Genomic DNA, 18,817 nt, shown 5'->3' with positions numbered 1-18,817 from the left:
TGGGATCTGGACATGCTCTGTCTAAAACCCAGAGCTTCCCCCAGGGATGAGGTCAGCCACAAGGGGCGTGGGACATGGAGTCTGAGCTCAAGCATGATGTAGTGAAAACAGCACTGGACCCTAAGTCCAAAGTCCGGGTCCAGTCCTGGGGCTGCTTTGAACTAGTTACACGAGCTTGGGTGAGTCACACCTTCTCAGCGTCAGTTTTCTTTAACAAGGGGATTGAACTGGGTCAGAGATTTTCAAGCCCTTTCTACCACTGACTTGACAACTGGACCAATGTGTTCTGCAGCTAAAATCAAATCCCAGGGGTCTCTCCCTAATTTGTAAAATAACAACAACAGTAATTAACGTGTAGAATTTTCACAACGTAGGTCATCACCCATAAATACCGCTTCATCAGTGGCGCCTACTACCCGCTATATTAGAATGTGGTACCAAATGGAGTCTGAAGACACCCCCATCTAACAGACATCACACTGAGTCTAAGGACGGTTCCGCAGTAGGGACGGTGGCTGTCAGATGAAGAAACACTGGCCAGCAGACACTGGCGGCTGTCGTGGAGGTAAGCTGGTTTGCTGCCGGGGTCTTCAGGGAACAGCGGACGCAGGCAGAGGGGCATCCTGCTGACACCACCTCCTCCTGGCTGAGAAAGCAAGCGCGGCTGAACTCCCCAAACTTGAGTATGATCTGAAGGACCCTCTGTCGATCCTGGAGGAGCCCTCTCTGCTCTGCTCTGGCATGCCTGTCACCCATGCCCCAGAGAAGCCCAACCGGGTACACGGGCTGTGAGTGCCCACCTGCTGAGCTGCTCTGCATACGGGGAGTTTGAGGTTCGGTGGCCCTACCCCGCCCTGCCTCACAGGTCCCTTTTGACGTCAGGGTGGGGAGTGGGAATAAGGAAGTACCCCGCCCGACTCCCCCCCAGTGCTCTCACTGACCAGCCACCAGGCCAACCCGCTGTCCCCCCACCCGGGGTGCTGAAGCACTGCCTTCGGGGGACAGCAGTGTTAGAAGCAGAACTAGGTGGGCAGGGAGGGCTTGGGCTTTTGGGGGTCTGGAAATTCCTCTCCCCCATCCCACCCTGCCAGGTGGGAAAGATGAGGCCCCGCTGGTAAGCAGAGCAGCACCTGCTTCTCCAGGCTGCTGGGGGGCTCAGACAGTGGGATGGCCTCTGGGTCACCACGCTTGGCCATCCCAGGATCAGGCCCCTTCAGCGCCCTCGGCCGCTGCGCGAGGGCCCTGGAGCCTGCGGCCGGTTCTCTCTCTGGGGGGGGGGGGGGGCGGGATGTAAGGCACTGGCAGGGTGAGGATGAGGATGGTGCCCACGATTCTCTGAAGCCTGGGGCCATTCAGTCCTGCCATGTGGATTGATGGAGGGAGAGCCCCCGCCTCGGCCAACCCCTCAGCTCCAGGCTGAGGAGTTGTGGGCTTGGCGGCAGGACGGGTGTGGCCTCCATCGACTACTCTTACGTTCAGGCTGGGTTTGCCTGTCCCCTCACTGCCTGGGCCCTGCTCTCTTCCCTCCTTGGCCTCTCAGCACACGGGTTCTGGGCCAGTGGCCCCCGCCATGGGGAGAAAGCCCATCTTACCACAGCTACTTCCGGAGGAGAATGTTACCACGGCGTTGGGAAGAAGGTGGGCACCGTAGGGTTAGGCAAATGTCCTTTGGCCAGCAGAGGTGGATGAGGGGAGGCTGTGACTTTAGTCACCTTGGTTTTGGTCTTCCTTGGCAGTGAGTGTCCTGGGCAGGCCAGGGTAGGAAGGCAGAGGGAGAAGGCCCCAACGCGGCACACTGCCCAGGACAGAGTGGCAGCAGGATGAGGTGTGGGTCACGGGTCAGTGTTTATCGTGGGTGGGGCGAAGGAAGGGTGATCCCACCAGGCTCTGGGCGTGTGGGCCTGGAGCTGGGTAGAGGTGAGGGTATCTCTGTCCCTGAGGAATGGCTGCGTCTCTCCCGTCTGCCTGTCCCCTCGGCACCAGCCAGCCGCCACTTCTGTAGTGTGGGAGGGGGTATCCCCTGGCACGGGCCCACCTTCAGCCTCTGCCCTCTGCCCCCATTCAAGATTCTTTGTCAAATAAAGAGCAATTTCTCATGACTGAGGTCTCGAGGCACTGGGGGCAGCCCGTGGCCTGCAGGTAAGGGGGACCTGGTGTCAGGTTGGGCAGCAGGGAGGACGGGCTGGGCAGGGAGGGGATGTGGGAGAGGAGGGGCTGAACTCCAGGAGTGGGGAGAGCTGGGCAGCCTCCGGCCCCAGAGAGGCAGCCCCGCCCAGGCGCCAGGGCAGGCTGCCCTCCTCAGGAGATCTCGCTGCCAAACACCTCGAGCACGAGGGGCGTGAGCTTCATGCTGCACTCGGGCTGGAAGGAGAGGCAGCGATACTGCTTGGAGTGTTCCTCGTTCAGGCTACGCAGGTCCGCTAGCTTCTGGATCATCTTGGCGTAGAGCAGGTGGCTGCCTGGGGGTGGGTGGCAGCAGCGGATGTAGGTCTGCAGCGTGTTGGACAGGCGGTCCTGGATGGCCTCGACCAGCGCAGCGTCCTGCACCCCGGGACGGTCTGTGGGCAGACGGGCGGGCGAGGAGCTCTGAGCCACAGCTGCCTCACCGTTCGGCCTCCCCCCGCCCACACAGACAGACCCCCAGCCTCAGCATCCTCCCAGGTCACTCCTGGACGGCTGCTGACCTGTGACACCACAGTCCTCCCCAGGCCCTCGGCCACTTCCCGTGGCATTTAGGATCAAGTCTCAGGTCCGTCTGCGGGCCATCTGGGCCTGTCCCCACCTATTCTCTCTCCTTCTGTCTCTGTGCTCCATCTTTCATCAGGACCCCGATGAGCCATGCTCTCTGCACTCCAGCCTTCACATTTGTCTTCCTTCTGCCCAGAACTCAGCTCCCTTACCTTTGCCTGACTCTGCTGACCCTTCAGGTAACAGCTTAAAGGACGTTCCTCAAGAAGGCGATCCCTGATGACCCCGTGCCTCCATGCCCCAGACGACATCAGGTTCCCACTTTCTGCTATACCCTCTGTAGCATCATGTATCGTGTACTTCTTTATTTTTAAAATAAAGTATTTGTTTCATGTCTCTTTCTACACTTCCTGGGAGAGGAGTCTGTGTCCTGGTTGCCGCTGAGTCCCTATGCCCAGCATAGTGCCTGGTTCCTGCCCGAAGCCCAGTAAATCATTGCTGAGTGAATGAATGAACGAATGAATGAGTGAATGCTCACTGGCCAGGAGGAGGGGCGCCCATGTCCTTTCCTTGGGCCCCCAGCCCAGGAAAGCATCCCTGGAGAAAGGCCACTGGCTTGGTCTCTGAACACAGTCCCAGTGGAGGCCTCATCAGGAATCCAGCATCCCCAGAACCACAAGACCTCCCTCCTCGCTTCTCTCCCTCTTCCCACCCCAAACAGGCAGAAGAGCTCAAGGATCACAGCACCCTGCCTCCAAAATCAGGCAGCTAAACTGTCTGTCGGGCCAGCAGAACCTCCTATCAGGCCCCAGGCTTTTGTGCCCCATCCCCAGGGGACCTCAAGTGTCAGCAGAGGTCAGTCCAGTTCACACAAGAGCAGAGCTTGAATACTGTCTGTGGCCTGAGATGCCCCATCTATTTGGTTCCTCAGAATTCCACCCATGAATCACCAATGGTCTTGCAAGGGCAAGGCCAAGGGTAGTGAGGGAACCGTCAACAGACACACAGCACACCGACCAGGCGGACCCAGCAAAGTGGGTGGTTCCTTGTTGGTCTCTCCTTGTGCTCACTTCTCCCTCCAATCCTCCCTGCTGGCCCCCAGCAGGACTTCCTCCTTCTTGCTCCCCACACTGCTAGGTACCTGGGGAGACAATGCAGATGGCCATGAGCAGCACGTGTTCCTCCTCGTGCAAGTTCAGCTTCTTCAGCCCCACCTGGAACTTGATGAGGGGCTCGATCAGTTCCAGGCTGTGTCCGGCTATGAGAGAGAACGGCCAGCTGCTGTGGGCACCCACCCCACCCCGCCTCCGGCCTGACCCTCACCCTTCTCTCCCTGGTGCTGCCGCACTCCCTCTGATGTGCCTGGTGGGGCCCATGACCCCGGGAGGGGTGGAGCCGGGGCAGGAGGAGGCAGAGCCCAGACGCACCTTTGGTTACATCGCTGACTTGGTACTTGTAGTCCGGGCTGCCGCAGGTCCAGGACATGTCGTCCATGGTGAAGGACTGGTTGGAACGTAGCATGATGACCTCAATGGCACTCGACTTCAGCAGCACGATCTGGTCCTCAGGGTTGAGGTCTCTGCCAGGGAGGGGGCGGCGGGGGGGAGGTCAGGTTACTGGTTCATGCGAACCAGTGCAGTGCTTTGACAGGTATACACCTGCCAGGTGACCAGCATGTGCCCTGGGTCCTCCCTTGAGGAGCTTGCAGCCTGGTTGGAAAGAACGAGGCTGTTTCTTGAGGGAGAACGACTTGAGAACAACTCAAAGCTGTGACCAAACGCCAACTGATGTAGCTCAGCTACTAAGACACGGAAAACCCAGCGACTTTCCAGGGTCTCCAAGGTCGGAGCAGCCATGGCTCTTCTAGGGTTAGGAAGATAGAGCCTGAAGAGGCTCCCAGGGCTATGGCATGAATATGGTCGTCTGCAAAAGCATGGCCAGAGCCATCCCCAGTGGCTCCCATGCTTTCTTTCCCTCTCCCTCTTCCTGCCCTTCGGTCCTTCCCGTAGTGAAGTCAACTCTGTCTCCAGGACATCTCTGGACTCCCACTCCCACTGGGCTGCTCTGATTCAGAGCTCCAGCATCTTTTTCAGTTGCCTCTTACTGGACTCCTGGAGTCAAGTCTCTCGTTCACCTTTCTTACTACTGCTACAGGGACGTGTCACTCCTGCACTCAGAAATCCCCACTGACTATCAAATGCCCCAGGATCAAGCCCATACGCCGTAACTTGGCTCCAACCTGTCTTTCCAGCCCCCGTTCCCATCACAGACTCCACCAACCCTCCATCGGACTACTCCACATTCAGATGCTAGGCATTCTCATGCCACCATGCCTTTGAACATGGGACAGCTCCAGCTTAGAGCGCCCATCTTCTGCTCCACCCCACCTTTCTGGTCCTGAATCCAGTGAGGTCTCCACTGGATCCCTCCACCCTTCGATTCTCTTCACAGAATTAGAGCCATTCCTTTCCGACCTGCTGCACGTTGCCTGTAATCCTAGTTTGCCCTTTCCCCTTCTTTGCTTCCGTCCTTTAGATACTTGTCTCTGGCTCTTCATCGTAAGCTACCTGAGGGCCAGCACCAGCTCTTAATGACTTTAGTGCTGCCCTCACACCGTTCATTGAGCCCTGAGCATGAGGAGAGGGTCAACAGCTATGTGTTGATGAGTAAAGAGGCTCATGAATAGTTCCACTGTTCCGAGTCACGAGCTGGGCTTGTCTGAACAATGACAAGGAAAAGGCAGGACCCACAGATCAAATTGCTTCCTCTTTTTCCTCCCTTTCTCTTTCTGTGGATTTCCTCCTGGATATCCTGTCGATGGGCTGTCATCCCCTGTGGCTGCACTTTGGAAAGTAAAAAGGTGGGAAACGGATATTAACTGATGAGAGTCCTGTATCAACAGGTGATGTATGAGGAGGCGTAAAAGGGCTTGCATGATTAGATGACCGCCAAAGGGCCTGCACTGAAGGAAAATCACAAAGTGCTAGGGTTGGAAGGCCCCACTTAGAGGCTATGTGGTCCAATTCCTTCCTCAGCGTTTCTGATAGACGGCTCTCACACAGCCTCTGCAGGACTCCCCCAGTGCCAGGGAGCTTCTGGCCTCTGGATACAGCCATGAGGTGCTTGGTTTTTGGGTTAATAGCCTCTTCTATTGGGCTCTAAGCCACGTGATCACACACTCATCCATTGCTTGTAGTTCTGTCCTCTCAAGGAACACAGAACCAGACTTCTCCATTAGCCGTGGGACATCCCTTTAACCATTTAAGGAAAGCCACATGTCCCTCCTTGCCTTTTCTCTGGAATAAACAGCCCTGATGCCATGGCATCTAGATGTCTCATCAATCTGTCACCTTTTTCTGGGTGCTCAATCCACACTGAAAGAATAAAAACTAACACCACCCTCATTTGGGTTTTAATTGATTATACGAGTAAAACAAGTTCATTATCAAATCTTTGGAAAATACAGTCTCCCACCCACCTATTTTTGGGCACTTTGGTTGCTTCTAAGTTTTGCTGTTATAAGGAATTCCATGAGGAACATCTTTGTATATAACCTTTGGTTCAATGGCCCACTCAAAATGGATGGCCAGAAGTGAACAAACATCCCATGGGTGCCTGGCTAGAGAGATTTCAGCGGGATCACTGCCTGCTGTGATCCAGACACACTACTTCCATGAAAGCAAACCTAGAATGACCTCAAATTACCACCCACAGCCTGGAAATACAGGAACTTTCTAAGTGCAGCTCACAGCCAGAACTGGAAATGGTAGTGGGTGGCGGTAGCGGTGGAGATAAAGGGGAACTCAGTAAGAGACCTCGTTCCTGCTGTGATGGGCACCAGCTCCGGCTCTGGGCCTCCTCCCTGGACCTGAGTAATATTTACACACTGATCAGTTTCCACACCTGTGACCACTTCTGGGCACCTGTGAGGTGCTCTGGGGATGTCTCGTCTTCCCCACCCCCCTAGGCAGGGTCCAGCCTCTCCCCATCTGCCTTCTCTCGGTACCTCTTGGTGCCCTTATCTCTTCACTGTGACTATTCATATGTCTATCTCTTCCATCAGACGCTGTACCTCTGGAGGCCAGGGACTGTGTCCTAGTCACCTTTTATCCCTCACAGTTTATGTAATAAGCAAGCTGATTGTTGGACAGATGAATAAGTGAATATAGAGGAAAGGGCATAGGAGGAGGGAAGCACTATGACCCCAGGCCTGTGACCCAGGAAGGAGCCCCTGGGGATGGAAATGGCAGTGAGGTTGAAGGCGTTTAGCCCTCTGGGGCTGGGGCCTGGTCCCTCATGCGCCCCTCTGGGCAGTGAAACCTGTGGTCCTTGGTTTTCGGATCCAAGACGGCGCCTGGCCGTGGAGTCTCTGCTCCTGACGCCACTTCCTCCATGCATTTCTTTCGCAGGGCTGAAGGAGGGGGATTTGTGGGGTGCAGACCGAGAGGCTGAGGGAGAAGAGGTGGGAGCCAGGGGCAGGGCCAAGGCCACACCACAGGGCAGTCCACACCCAGCACAGTCCATCCAGTCCCGCCCACACTGGAATCTTGTCCTGTACTCTCCCCTCCACTCACCCACACAGACGTCTCATCCTGCCCTCCCCACACCCTCCACCCCCGCCTCCAGGCAGCAAGATCAAAGCCACCAGGGACGCAGCCACTGTTCTTTCACTTCTTGGAAAAACAGAACCTCTAAGTGCAGGAACCGGCAGAACCAGAGAACTGTTGGGCTGCCCCCGCCTGGGTCCTGTGGAAGCCTGGGCTCTGGCCCCCGTCAGGTGCAGCATCAGCTCCACCCATTCCCAGGGGGCATCCACCTAAAAGTCCCCACAGAGCTCTTGCTGAAACCTGCTCCATTTTTGTTGGAAAACATCCCACTTTGGGTCTTCTCAAGACATGCTGAAGCCAGAAAAGTTAACCCAAGCGTGTTTAGGATCGATTTAATGGATTTTGCCTCCATAGCTGGGCGGCTCCAATACCTGCTCACATATACCTCACTTCGGCCAGGACTGCAGGGCTAGACCAGGGAACTCTGAAGGATGAGGCTTGAAAGGGAAGGGAGGGAGTAGACTTCAGCTCATCCTTGGGGAGAGGAATTGAGGGGCAGGTGGTGTTATTTTGTGCGAGGGTATATGTGGCGAAGGGAAGGGATGGGGGCCAAGAGAAGAACTGGGGCTCAGGTCACTTAGTGGAGGGGGCTGTGTTGGGGTAATCCGGTTAAATGGGTCACTTTCCTTTTAGGACAGTTTTCCCACGTGGGCAATCCTAGCCACCAAACCTTAGCATCTGGACAGGGCTTCGGGTGCCCTCTGGTCCAGCTCCCCACTGGGCAAGGTTTGGGGACTGCGTAGGTGAGGGCTGCTCCTCCTGGGATTAGGACGAGAGCCACCCGCCACAGTGTATCCATCAACACCTTGAAGTGTTTTTTCTCTAACTGTTTGCACAAAACAAGACTTTGGGAACACGTGCAGTTTGCAAACAGTAAAGAGAAGAGTGGGGGAGGGAGCTGGAACTTGTACTAAGCGCAATGTTGCCATCAGTTCCAAGGAAAGACTCTGGAGGGTGAATCCCAGGCCCAGTGCGATGCTGACCTCACAGGTGACACCCGTTCTGCCTGCAGAGTGGCCTTTATTCTTTTTGATGTAACCAAAACGTGCGATACAGTAAGAGTGTCTCAATACCATTTGATGGTTTCTCTCCTTTATCATTTTCACATTAATTCCAGGAAAGAACATTGGTGAATCCCTGCTATTTGAATTGGTGTGAGGCATAAAATAACACAGAGCAGGTTGTCTCAGGACAGAAACAAACTGGGATGCGCTGGGTTTAGCTGTGTGAATTACCATCACTTAGCTGGCAATGCAGCAATTTAGACAGTAGCTGATGGCTTCCCTACGCACCAGAGATTCACCAAACCATAAACGGCACCTCGTGTTAGCTTCCATCCAGAGCTGGCCAACGTCTAGTCATTTTCCATCTCCCAGTATTCTAGCGCTGAATCCAAGCATCAGTATTGAGGAAGCATTCTACCCCTTCTGCTAGAGCTGCAACTATTGCTACTACTTGAAATGATGAGAGTATTGCTCGATATTAATTAATTTCTTTCTTTTTTTTTTTTTTTGGTCACGCCACATGGCACGCGGGATCTTAGTTCCCCCGCCAGGGATTCCGCCTGCAGTGGAAGGTGGACCCTTAACCACTGGACTGCCAGGGAAGTTTATTCACTTATTTCTTGACCACAATGTATATCTCTTTGGTGACAGTGTTCCAAATGAACTTTTAGAAAGAATGAAGCTATTGATATACACAAATATAGATACAGCTGCCTCCCAACATATCTAGTAAAAGCATCAACTTTTATGTACTTTTAAGAATAGTTAACACTGTATGACCATTTAAATATAAGTATTATAGATAGCATTATTACCAAAACAATAGAACATTTGAATGAATGAATGAAATTTGTATGAATGAATCCATAAGGGAGGGTCTTTACTCCAGTAGAGCTCCTTATACTTACCTACTTTGGCAAAAAAGATCTCAGTGTGATTAGGAAACAGCCTTGAGTGAAGGGTAAATTGGGTGAAAGATGCCCAGGTTATATGTACGAGTGCGTCTCCCTCTAGGATTCCTAAATTACATCACTAGCCCAACCCTTTTTCCTCTCTATCACTTCATCCTGGTTTCAGAATTGGGTGTGCAGGATCACTGTAGGTTTAATTGAAAAGGATAATATGAGGAATAGATCCAAGGCAGCTGGAGTGGACACAGCAGTGAACTAAGAGTTCTTAACCCGGCTCTGACACGTGGGCTCCAACACTAGAAATCCTGGTGTTGGCCATTGGACCTCACTGGGTTCCTGTTCCATCACATAGAAAGTATAAGGGATGGATGGCTCTCCAGTGCTGGCCTGCCGAGTAATGATGGATGGGCTGCACTTCTTAAATACAGATTCCTGGGCCTTGCCCAGAGATTCTGACTCAGGAGGTCTGGGGTAGGGCCTGAGGCTGTATCTTGGGAAGCAGTAGATTGGTAATTTCCAAGCCTTCTTCAGGCTCAGTCTAGGATTCTGACTCTGTTCCCTGGATGTCCCAGAAGCTCCTTACCTGAACCCTGGGATCATCTTGGCAAAGCCAATGACCTTCTGGATACTGTAACTGACCAGGTCAGCCAGGTGCGGCAGCATGGAGAGCTGGGACAGGTCCAGGGTCACAGAAGAGTCATCAGAGTCTTCTTCGCTCAGATCCAGGTTGGAGAAGCCGGTTGGCTCCATCGTATCTGGGGAAGGATGAGGGAAGAGAAGGAAGTACTTGAGCCAGGCTTCTGCAAGGCCCCGCGAGGCCCTCCTACACCCTGGCAGCAGGGCCAGCTGGGAATCCCACAGTCACCATCTCTCTCCAAGGTCACTTCAGCCCAGGCTTCCCCCTAGGGTTCTCTGTGTCTTCCTTCAGCAGAGTGGGGCAGGAAAATCAAATATCAGAGACACTCTGAGATAAGAGACCTTCTTTAAGATGTGAGTTTACATGTTGTTCCTAATGATCTCAAATCAAAGATGCATTTGGGGGCTTCCCTGGTGGCGAAGTGGTTGAGAGTCCGCCTGCCGATGCAGGGGACACGGGTTCGTGCCCCGGTCTGGGAAGATCTCACATGCCGCGGAGCGGCTGGGCCCGTGAGCCATGGCTACTGAGCCTGCGCGTCCAGAGCCTGTGCTCCGCAACGGGAGAGGCCACAGCAGTGAGAGGCCCGCGTATCGCAAAAAAAAAAAAAAAAAAGATGTATTTGGAACCAATAAACTTGTGGAAAACAATGTTCAACCTCACTAGTGATCAAAGAATGGCCAAGAAGAACATCTACCTTTCACCTCTAAACTAGAAGCAAGTACGTTTATATGTTGACGCCAGTGTTTGTAAAGATGCAGGGAATTAGGCAATCCTTGTGCAGCTCTGGGGTATAAAGGAGGCATACATTTGTGCAACTAATCTAGAAAGCTATCTGACCGTGATGGCCAAAAGCCTACAATTATGTACACTCTATGAACAGTAATCCTACTTCCATGAATTCAACATAAGGAAAAATTCAGAATAAGTGCAAATATTTAGCCACAAGCATACTGTTATCTTAATGAAGAGCTGGGAAAAAAAATCTAGATATCCAGTGATGGGGGTTTGGATATGTTATGTACATTACACCCCAGAATACTATGCAGCCTTTAAAAATTATATTCTAGGTGTGTACTGAATGGTATGAAGATATGACAATATACTATCAAGAGAAAGAAGCAAGTTACCAGACTGCGTATAGCACAATTCCATTTCTGAACATATATATGTGTTAAAAAAAATTGGGAAAAGATACATTATCTTTGGGTGGTAGGATTAAAGATTATATATAATAATATATATATAAATAAATAAAATAAAAAAATATAAAATAAATAAAATAAAAACATATATTTTTACATATATATAATATATATATTATATATTTTATATTTAATATAAATATATTATATATATATTTTATATATATTTATATATTTACATATAATATATAATATATAATATATATAATATATATAATATATATGTTATATATTATATATATTATATATATTATATATTATATATAATATATATAATATATATAATAAAAATATATATAATATATATTTTATATATTTATATATATTTTTATATATTTATATATACATATTTTTATATATATTTTGTATATTTTTAAATATATTTATATATATTTATATATAAAAATATATATATTATATATTTAATAATATATATTTATATATATAAATAAATAAAATAAAAATATATATATAAAAATAATATATATAAAAAAAATTGGGAAAAGATACATTATCTTTGGGTGGTAGGATTAAAGATTATATATAATATATATAATATACATAATTTAGTTTATATTTTCTGAATGTCTACAATGAACACATATTACTTTTATATAATAATTTTTTTAAAGTTAAAAATGTTAACTAGTTTGAATTTTTCAATAAATATATGCTATACTGAACATACCATGGGGGGTTGGTAAACACCTCAAATTAATTAACCTATGATAAGAAATCAAAACTTCTAAATAATATTAAATTATTATGAAAAGTTGAAGTACAGACCAATGTATAGCATGCAGATTGGCCCTCTTTTTTTTTTTTTTTTTCCTCCCGGCTGTGCCGCAAGGCTCGTGGGATCTTTGCTTTCCGACCGGGGCTTGAACCCGTGCCCTCGGCAGTGAAAGTGTCGAGTCCTAACCACTGGACCACCAGGGAAGTCCCCAGATTGACCCTCATTGATAAAAATGAATATACCATAGAGTAAAAAGAGCAGGAAAGTGGGTAGAGAAAATTACCACAGGGGAGGGGTTACTACAAGGTTAACTACAAGGTGAGGGGCTCAGAGGATCAGTTATCTGTGCAGTGGTCCATGCAGGTGAGTAGACACACGGCCAACTCCACTGTTATCTCTGTCTAGTTGACACAGGGAGCCCTCCCACCTCCTCTGGATCTGGGCACAGATCTATCAATGAGTCTGGAAGTACCATATCTGAGGATTCTAGTTCCCCAGAGGGGAGGGGGCTTTTCCATCCCTGCCTTTCTACAGGCCCCAACCAGAGGGCAGCTGGGTTGGGTGAGAGGTAGAAGGATGAAGGGAAGGGCAGGGGGAGGATGAGGCAGGAAGATGAAGAGAAATGTAGGAAAGGACTATAAGAGGAAAGCAAGGGTGAGCTGGAAGAGACAGGTCCTCCAAGGCCTTAGGGGCCCCCCAGGGCTTGAGAGGAAGGCGGGCTGTAGTGGGACCCACATCTTCTCCTTCCATGCTGAATTCCACCTTCCAAAGACTCAGGCTCTGGTGACTGTAGTTAACAACACTGTTTGTTATATTTGAAAGTTGCTAAGAGAGTACATCTTAAAAGTTATCACAGGGGGGAAAACATCTTTGTCACTATGTGAGGTTAACTAAACTTACTGTGGCAATCATTTTGCAATATATACATATATCACATCATTATGTTACATACCTTAAACTAATACAATGCTATATGTCAATTATATCTCAATAAAACTGGAGAAAACAAAACCCCAAATGAAACAAACAAAAAACCCCCAAGGGCCCGCGTCAAAGTACCATTTAAAGGAATCGGGTCACTCCCAGGGAGGGAGCCAGGGGCCGAAGCCTGGCTTAGAGGAAAGAACAGAGGCTCTGAAGGCAGACCCTGCCCACCAGACCCCTGTTTGGCCCCTTCCTCAGAGTCCTCCACGTGGGCCCTCAGGAAAGCCCCGCCTCTTCTCTAAAAAAGGTTTTTCTCTGAGGACGTTGCCTGGCACACAGTATGTAAGTGCTGTCCTTCCAGCTGCGGCCAAGGACAGGTGGGCTGGGGAAGCTCTGGGCTCTCTGGGAGGGGGCGTGCAGTCCCACTTACCTGGAGAGGAGGTGTAGCGATCTGAGCAGGTGGAGGATGAGTTTCCAGAGAAGCTGGGCGTGTGTATGAACCAAGGCCCTGAGGGATGGCTCCCTTCATTCTCACCCTCTCGAACCGGAGGCTGGAGGGAAAGGTGGAGCGTCAGAGGCCCACACTTGGAGGTCACCTTCCTACCCCAGCCCTGATCTCCGACAGGAGGGGGAGTCCTCCCCAGTGTCAGAAGGCCAGCCTCCATCCCTTCCCAGGTTCTGTGCCTAGATGCCTCTTGGCCCTCCGTCCCCCTCCAAGCCCGGGCTCTGCTGGTGGCTCGTGCTGTACCCGGAACTGGCTGAAGTCGGCGTAGGTGGGGTCATAGGTCTTGTGGTGGGCGTCCAGCAGGATGGCGATGATGCGCTGCTGCTCGTCGGACAGCTTCGGCCGCAGGCTGTCCTTCAAGGCCTCCTCTTCCTTCCTCTTGAGGATCATCTCCCGCTTCCGCTGCACCTCTTCATCAGTCAGGATGACTGTGGGGCAGGAAGGGGGGAGTCAGGAGGGCTCCCCTGCAGCGCCTCCAAGGAACCTTCCTCCAGGTAAAGGCACGAGATGGAAGGGGCTGTGCCTCACACTTGGAGCTCACCGGGCCGGCCGGCCACGGGGACCCCAAGCCCACAATACGAATGGAAGATTGCGTGTTCTATGTTGAAAAGGCAGACGCGTGAGAGAGGAGGAGATAGAGGACTGGGGAGATGGGATGCCTGGGCGTTGTTAGGGAGCCTGGGATCTCAATAACAAGGTGTCTGACTCTGCACAGACTGAGCTCTCCAAGGCTTTTGTTTGCTTGTTTCTAAAATGAGAAGTTTGGACCATATGATCTCTTCTAAGTCCCTGTTTTGTTCCTTCCTCCATAAGGCATGCGTATGTGGGGATCCGATCTCAAAGGACCGACTGCTTTGAGACCTGAATGCAGGCCTACCACAGAGCAGACGCTTACTAAACGTTTGTTCTTGTAGCTTCTACCCCCTTCCTGTATTTCCTGATCCTGAGGGAGACGCTGTGGGGAGGGAGGGTGCACAGTCACGGCGATAGAGGCTAGGAGGTGCTGAGAAGACGTCACACGGCCTTCCCCACATCCAAGTTGCCATGTTGGTGATCTACTATGACCAACGTAGAAAGACTGCCTCTTCGGTTGGGCCCAAACAACTCCTGCTTCAGCCAATCCGGTCTTGGAATGACTGCCCAGGGAAGTTTTCGAGTCCTCTGGAAGTCCCCAAGCGTAGCAGCTCACAGCTCTAACCTGGGAAGCTCTCTCCAGCAACTGGCCAGTGTATCCCACCTCGGGGATCCCCTGCCCCCTGCAGGCTGTGCTGGGGCAGCTGCCGGGAGGGCGGGGCTGGGAGCAGCGGTGCTGAGCACAGCAGCCCGGCACACAGACCTCCGGCTGGGGCTTGCAGAGCGCTGACGGCAGGAGTGGGCGCTGGGGCCCTCGGCCTGCAGCTGCTTGCTCTGTGCTGGTCTTACCAGGGCATCTGCCCACAGAACTGAGAGTTTCACAAGAGCAGGAAAAGGAACCAGAACCCCAGAGTGGGTGGGTGCCCGGCTTCGAGAAAGGCCTATTGGCCTAGGCCCCTTGGGTGGGGGAAAGACGAGAGAGGTTGGCGGGGGCAGGGAGGGAGAGCCGGTCCGGGCTGGGAGTGGGTACAGCAGGAAAGGGAAGCCTGCTGCGAAAGATGGCCTGTTTCTTCCAGAGCTGAAACAAACTATACCAAGAGGAAGACTGGGGTGGACACCACGCCCAGGTTACTGACTCACCTGCCCGAAGAGCTGCCAGCCCTCCTCCCACAGAGGGTGTCTGCTCAGACCCCAAGAGATGGAGCAGGGTGGGCGAGGGGGCATCCCTTTTAAGGCAGAGTGTGAGGCCCTAGCCTGGGGAAGCTGAGATTAGGTGTTGGGTCTTTCCTGCTCACCTGCGGGGCAGGCGGAGCCGGGGTGAGGGGTGGGGGGCTGGCTCTGTGTGCCCACAGGCATGCCTCTCAGCCCCGACAGGGCTCTGATAACCCCCTGTGATTCTACGATGTCACTCTCCTGCTCAGAAACTTTTTCTGGATCCTTCCTGCTTACCATGCCCCAACTGAAGTCAAGATTCTCCGTGATTCCCCTCCTCCCTAACTTTCCAACCTCATTTCCCGGTGCCACTGGACACAGCTTCTGCTCTAGTCACGTTGGGACTGCTGACCTGTGAACATGACCTGCCACTGCATCTCTCCTTGTGCTGGATGCCTGTCCAGCTGGGTCTTCTCTCCCCAGTAGCCATGCAAGCTCTATTGGTTCTCCAGCACCCAGTTCACAGCCCTCTCGTACGACGAGAGGCTTTCCTATTACCTCGATCTGCAGTGAGCCGTTTTTCCCACACACACTGGCACCTGATCGTTTTTCACTCTGTTACATTTACGGTTAGTACAGGTCCCAGTAAATACCTTTATAGAGAGAGCCTAAGAAGTTCAAGGTCTCCTTCACTGGAACTGCAGGCTACCTAAGGGTGGGGGCCACATCCTACAGTGCCTGTGTCTTCTGCACCAAGGCTAGCCCAGTGAGGCTTCCTCAATAGTCTGACGCACTGGACACCCAACACACCAACACTGGCTGTACCTACTATGTGCCGGTCGTCATCCTGGCTCAGGAAAGAACGGTGCGAAGTATAGCAATGCTGCGCGTTCCCTACCATGTCGGAATGGCGCACGCCGCATGCCAGGTCACCAGATGACTGAGCAAAGCTTACATTTTTAATCTAAATCATTGTGACGGACGTATTTTCAAGACAGAATGCCTTGTGACAGAACACCCGTAACATCATGTAACCTTTGCCTGATGATTCAGAGGCATCATTCTGAATAATTCTTGGACTTTGCAGGGACAAGGTTATGACCTCAGAATTGTACGGGCTGTTTCCCTATAGGCACTATATGACTCAGCTGTGATTCTGAGTTCTCGTACTACTTTTCATACCAGTCTAGCCCGCTCGCTTCAGCTATGTGTTGTCTCTTCTTATTTGTGTATTTCTAGAAGTATGCCTTTATCCCCCTTAAGAGTTACTTCTCATCTGTCGGGAGCTGGAAATCCTGGTGATCAAGCTGTATGTAATAAAAAATACTGTTAATAAACATAGAGGTTTGTTTGAATGTACCAGGCACTATTCTAACTGCTTCTATATATTAACTCACATTACTTAGTCCTTATAATAACCCCTAAGGCAGGTACTATTATCCTCGCTTTGCAGATGAGGGAAGTGAGGCCCAGAGAGGCTATAAAACTTGTTCAGAGTCACACAGCAGACAAGTGGTGGAGCTGGTATTTGGGCCTGGGCAGTCTGGCTCTAACCACTACCCCATACTGCCTGTGACTATAATTGGCCATGAATGTTCAGCAGGACCCTGGTCCTCAGCCATGGAGTCCTGACACACAAGGTGTTCCAATCCATCTGAAGAGTATGAAAAAGTAAACAAAGTCGCAAAGCTTGTAAGTGATTTACCTTAAAAGGAAAAAGTGAAGAGATTTGAGGTTAACCTTATGACACTGACTGATCTTCTCCCTCACTTCTAGTGAACAGTGACCACCATCCCACATGCGGTACTAGAGGAAGAAATGCTAAGATCCGCTGGTTTCAAATGAAGGCTGCCAATCCGTGGGCCTCCCTCCAGGCAACATTTTCTGGGGACTAATAAGTCATAATTCTCTCACATATGCAGATGTTGTTGTGACTTATGAAATAAGTCATTTGTTTAAAGCGGCTGTTAATTTCATAGGATTTAAAGAATCATTTTCTCAATGAATTGCTACTAAAAATACCATTATTATCATGTAGGAGGACACATTTTTGTTTGTTTGTTTTATTTTTTGTGTTTTTTTGGCTAAACAATAGAAATTTATTTCTCACTAGGAGGCACATTTTGAAGTTAAAAGCCACTCAAGTTAAAAGCCCATCGATGGGCTCTCCAGTGAATAAAAGACATGAGCTGTGTACAGGGGTTTTGCGAAATCCATATGGCTGCTTAGTCGCTTCCCAGGTCCTTGCTGAGTGTGCAAATGGCTTTGCTCAAGTTAATCCCATGCAAGATATTCCCTGTTCCATAAAGTCTAGAATAGAGTTAGGGAGTCAAGATCTGAAAGCACGAACAAACGTAAAAACATTTCAGTTTGCCACAGGTGGCCTAAGGACAGCATTAGGGAAACAGACATAAAATTTTCCCAAATGAATGACATTGACAATATCAGATTGGGAGATCTTCCTGGTAGATAAATCAGTGGGAGATGCAGAGATACAAAGAAGCATAATGGGGAGCTAATATTCAATCATTCAACACACATTTACTGAGTACCTACTATGTGCCAGGGGCTGTGCTCATGTTGGGCAGAAAAGATGTACATGTATAAAAACATTAAACGAGTTCACATGTGCAGGCCAGGTCTACAAGAGGCCAGAGCTCAACTGTGAAATGCCTTGGGCTCCAAGGACATCAAGTCAACCTGGACTCGAAGAGAGACAGAGTGTTTAGCGGGAACAAACGCTCTTCTGCCCGTCTCTTAGGGCCCCAGGCAGTGCCTGGAAATGCACAGTGGAGGCGCTCTGGCCCACTGAGGGGAGTGGGGAGAAAAGGGGAGGGGGGCCGAGGGGCTGTGCTGGGGTGGAGCCCACAGGCTTGACCTTTGGAAACAGGCCTAGATTATTAGCTTTGGAGGCATGATATTTTAATTTCTCTGAATTTGCTCATCTATCACAAAAAATAAAAACAGAAGCATTTACATATTTAGGGATTGTTGTCAGACTTTAACAAGAAAGTACTAGTGCCCGACACTGGTACAGTAAGTGGTCAATAAACACTGGTTCCTACAGGCATCTCCTCAGCTTCTTCTGCCTCCTCTAAGAAACGGCCACCTCCCTGTCCCAAGCAGAAAGGAGCCTGGGTTTGCAGCTCCCTTCAGAGGGAGCCCCGGGGTGCCCTGTGGTTTTACTAATGTTGACACTCAGCTGTCTCTAGGAGGCTAGGCCTTGGGGATGACAGCCAGCCTGGGTGATATATAAGCGGCTCTCCTAGGGGACCTGAGCTGGGGAGCTCCAGGCCCCCCAAAGCTTGGCTAACCTGAGGCAGGAAATAGAGCTCTTCCTGGAGGACCTTCCCTTTGGGGCAGTGGGAAGAAGAAGCCTCACGTTGGCCCAACATTTCTCTTACAAATGGAGCTCTGGGGCCCAGACCCCAAAACGCAGCTCTACCAGCCCATCCCTAACTCAGCACAGCTCCCTGCACTAGCCCGGCAAGAGTGGTGGGCACATGGCTGCCCTGGGCATAGAGCAGGAGGGGGGCACGGGGCTCCGTCCGAGGGACTGAGGCTGAGATCAGGTTGGCTGAGGCACAAAGCTGACCGGGGGCTGGGGGTGGGCACCCACTTCTGGATCGCTGGCCCCCTACCACGTGGTGTTCCTGGGGTGGAAGCACCCTGAAACACTCAAGGCCTGCTCATCACGGTGGATGCAGTAATCTCCACGGGGACCAGGAGGGATCCAGGAGGGACAACGGGATGGATTCTAGTCCCAACACGCCTTCTGACTCCAATCCTGGTGTTAATAGTTTTGCCTTTCTGGGTCTCAGATGATTTCTAAGTGTGCTTCCTGTTCTAAGCGGACGGAGCATCTCTTCTCCTGAGAC

At 50.9% G+C, this 18,817-nt stretch overlaps 1 protein-coding gene across 1 annotated transcript in view; it reads right to left on the bottom strand.

The window, feature by feature from the left end:
• Window positions 1-1,395: 1,395 nt before the first annotated feature.
• VDR (vitamin D receptor) overlaps window positions 1,396-18,817 on the bottom strand; it is a 54,444-nt gene continuing 37,022 nt past the window's right edge. Inside the window, exons 5-10 of the mRNA XM_030835286.2 lie at window positions 13,458-13,642; window positions 13,140-13,260; window positions 9,794-9,965; window positions 4,116-4,267; window positions 3,830-3,946; window positions 1,396-2,558 (exon numbers count right to left, since the gene is read on the bottom strand). Coding sequence (XP_030691146.1) covers window positions 2,299-2,558; window positions 3,830-3,946; window positions 4,116-4,267; window positions 9,794-9,965; window positions 13,140-13,260; window positions 13,458-13,642 — 1,007 coding nt within the window. The 3' untranslated portion in view covers window positions 1,396-2,298. The remainder of the gene's footprint in view (window positions 2,559-3,829; window positions 3,947-4,115; window positions 4,268-9,793; window positions 9,966-13,139; window positions 13,261-13,457; window positions 13,643-18,817) is intronic.

This window comes from Globicephala melas, chromosome 10 (assembly GCF_963455315.2).
Source record: "Globicephala melas chromosome 10, mGloMel1.2, whole genome shotgun sequence".
Lineage (NCBI taxonomy): Eukaryota > Metazoa > Chordata > Mammalia > Artiodactyla > Delphinidae > Globicephala > Globicephala melas.
Note: the sequence above shows the minus strand (reverse complement) of the source record. Positions and strands in the feature narration are given on the sequence as shown.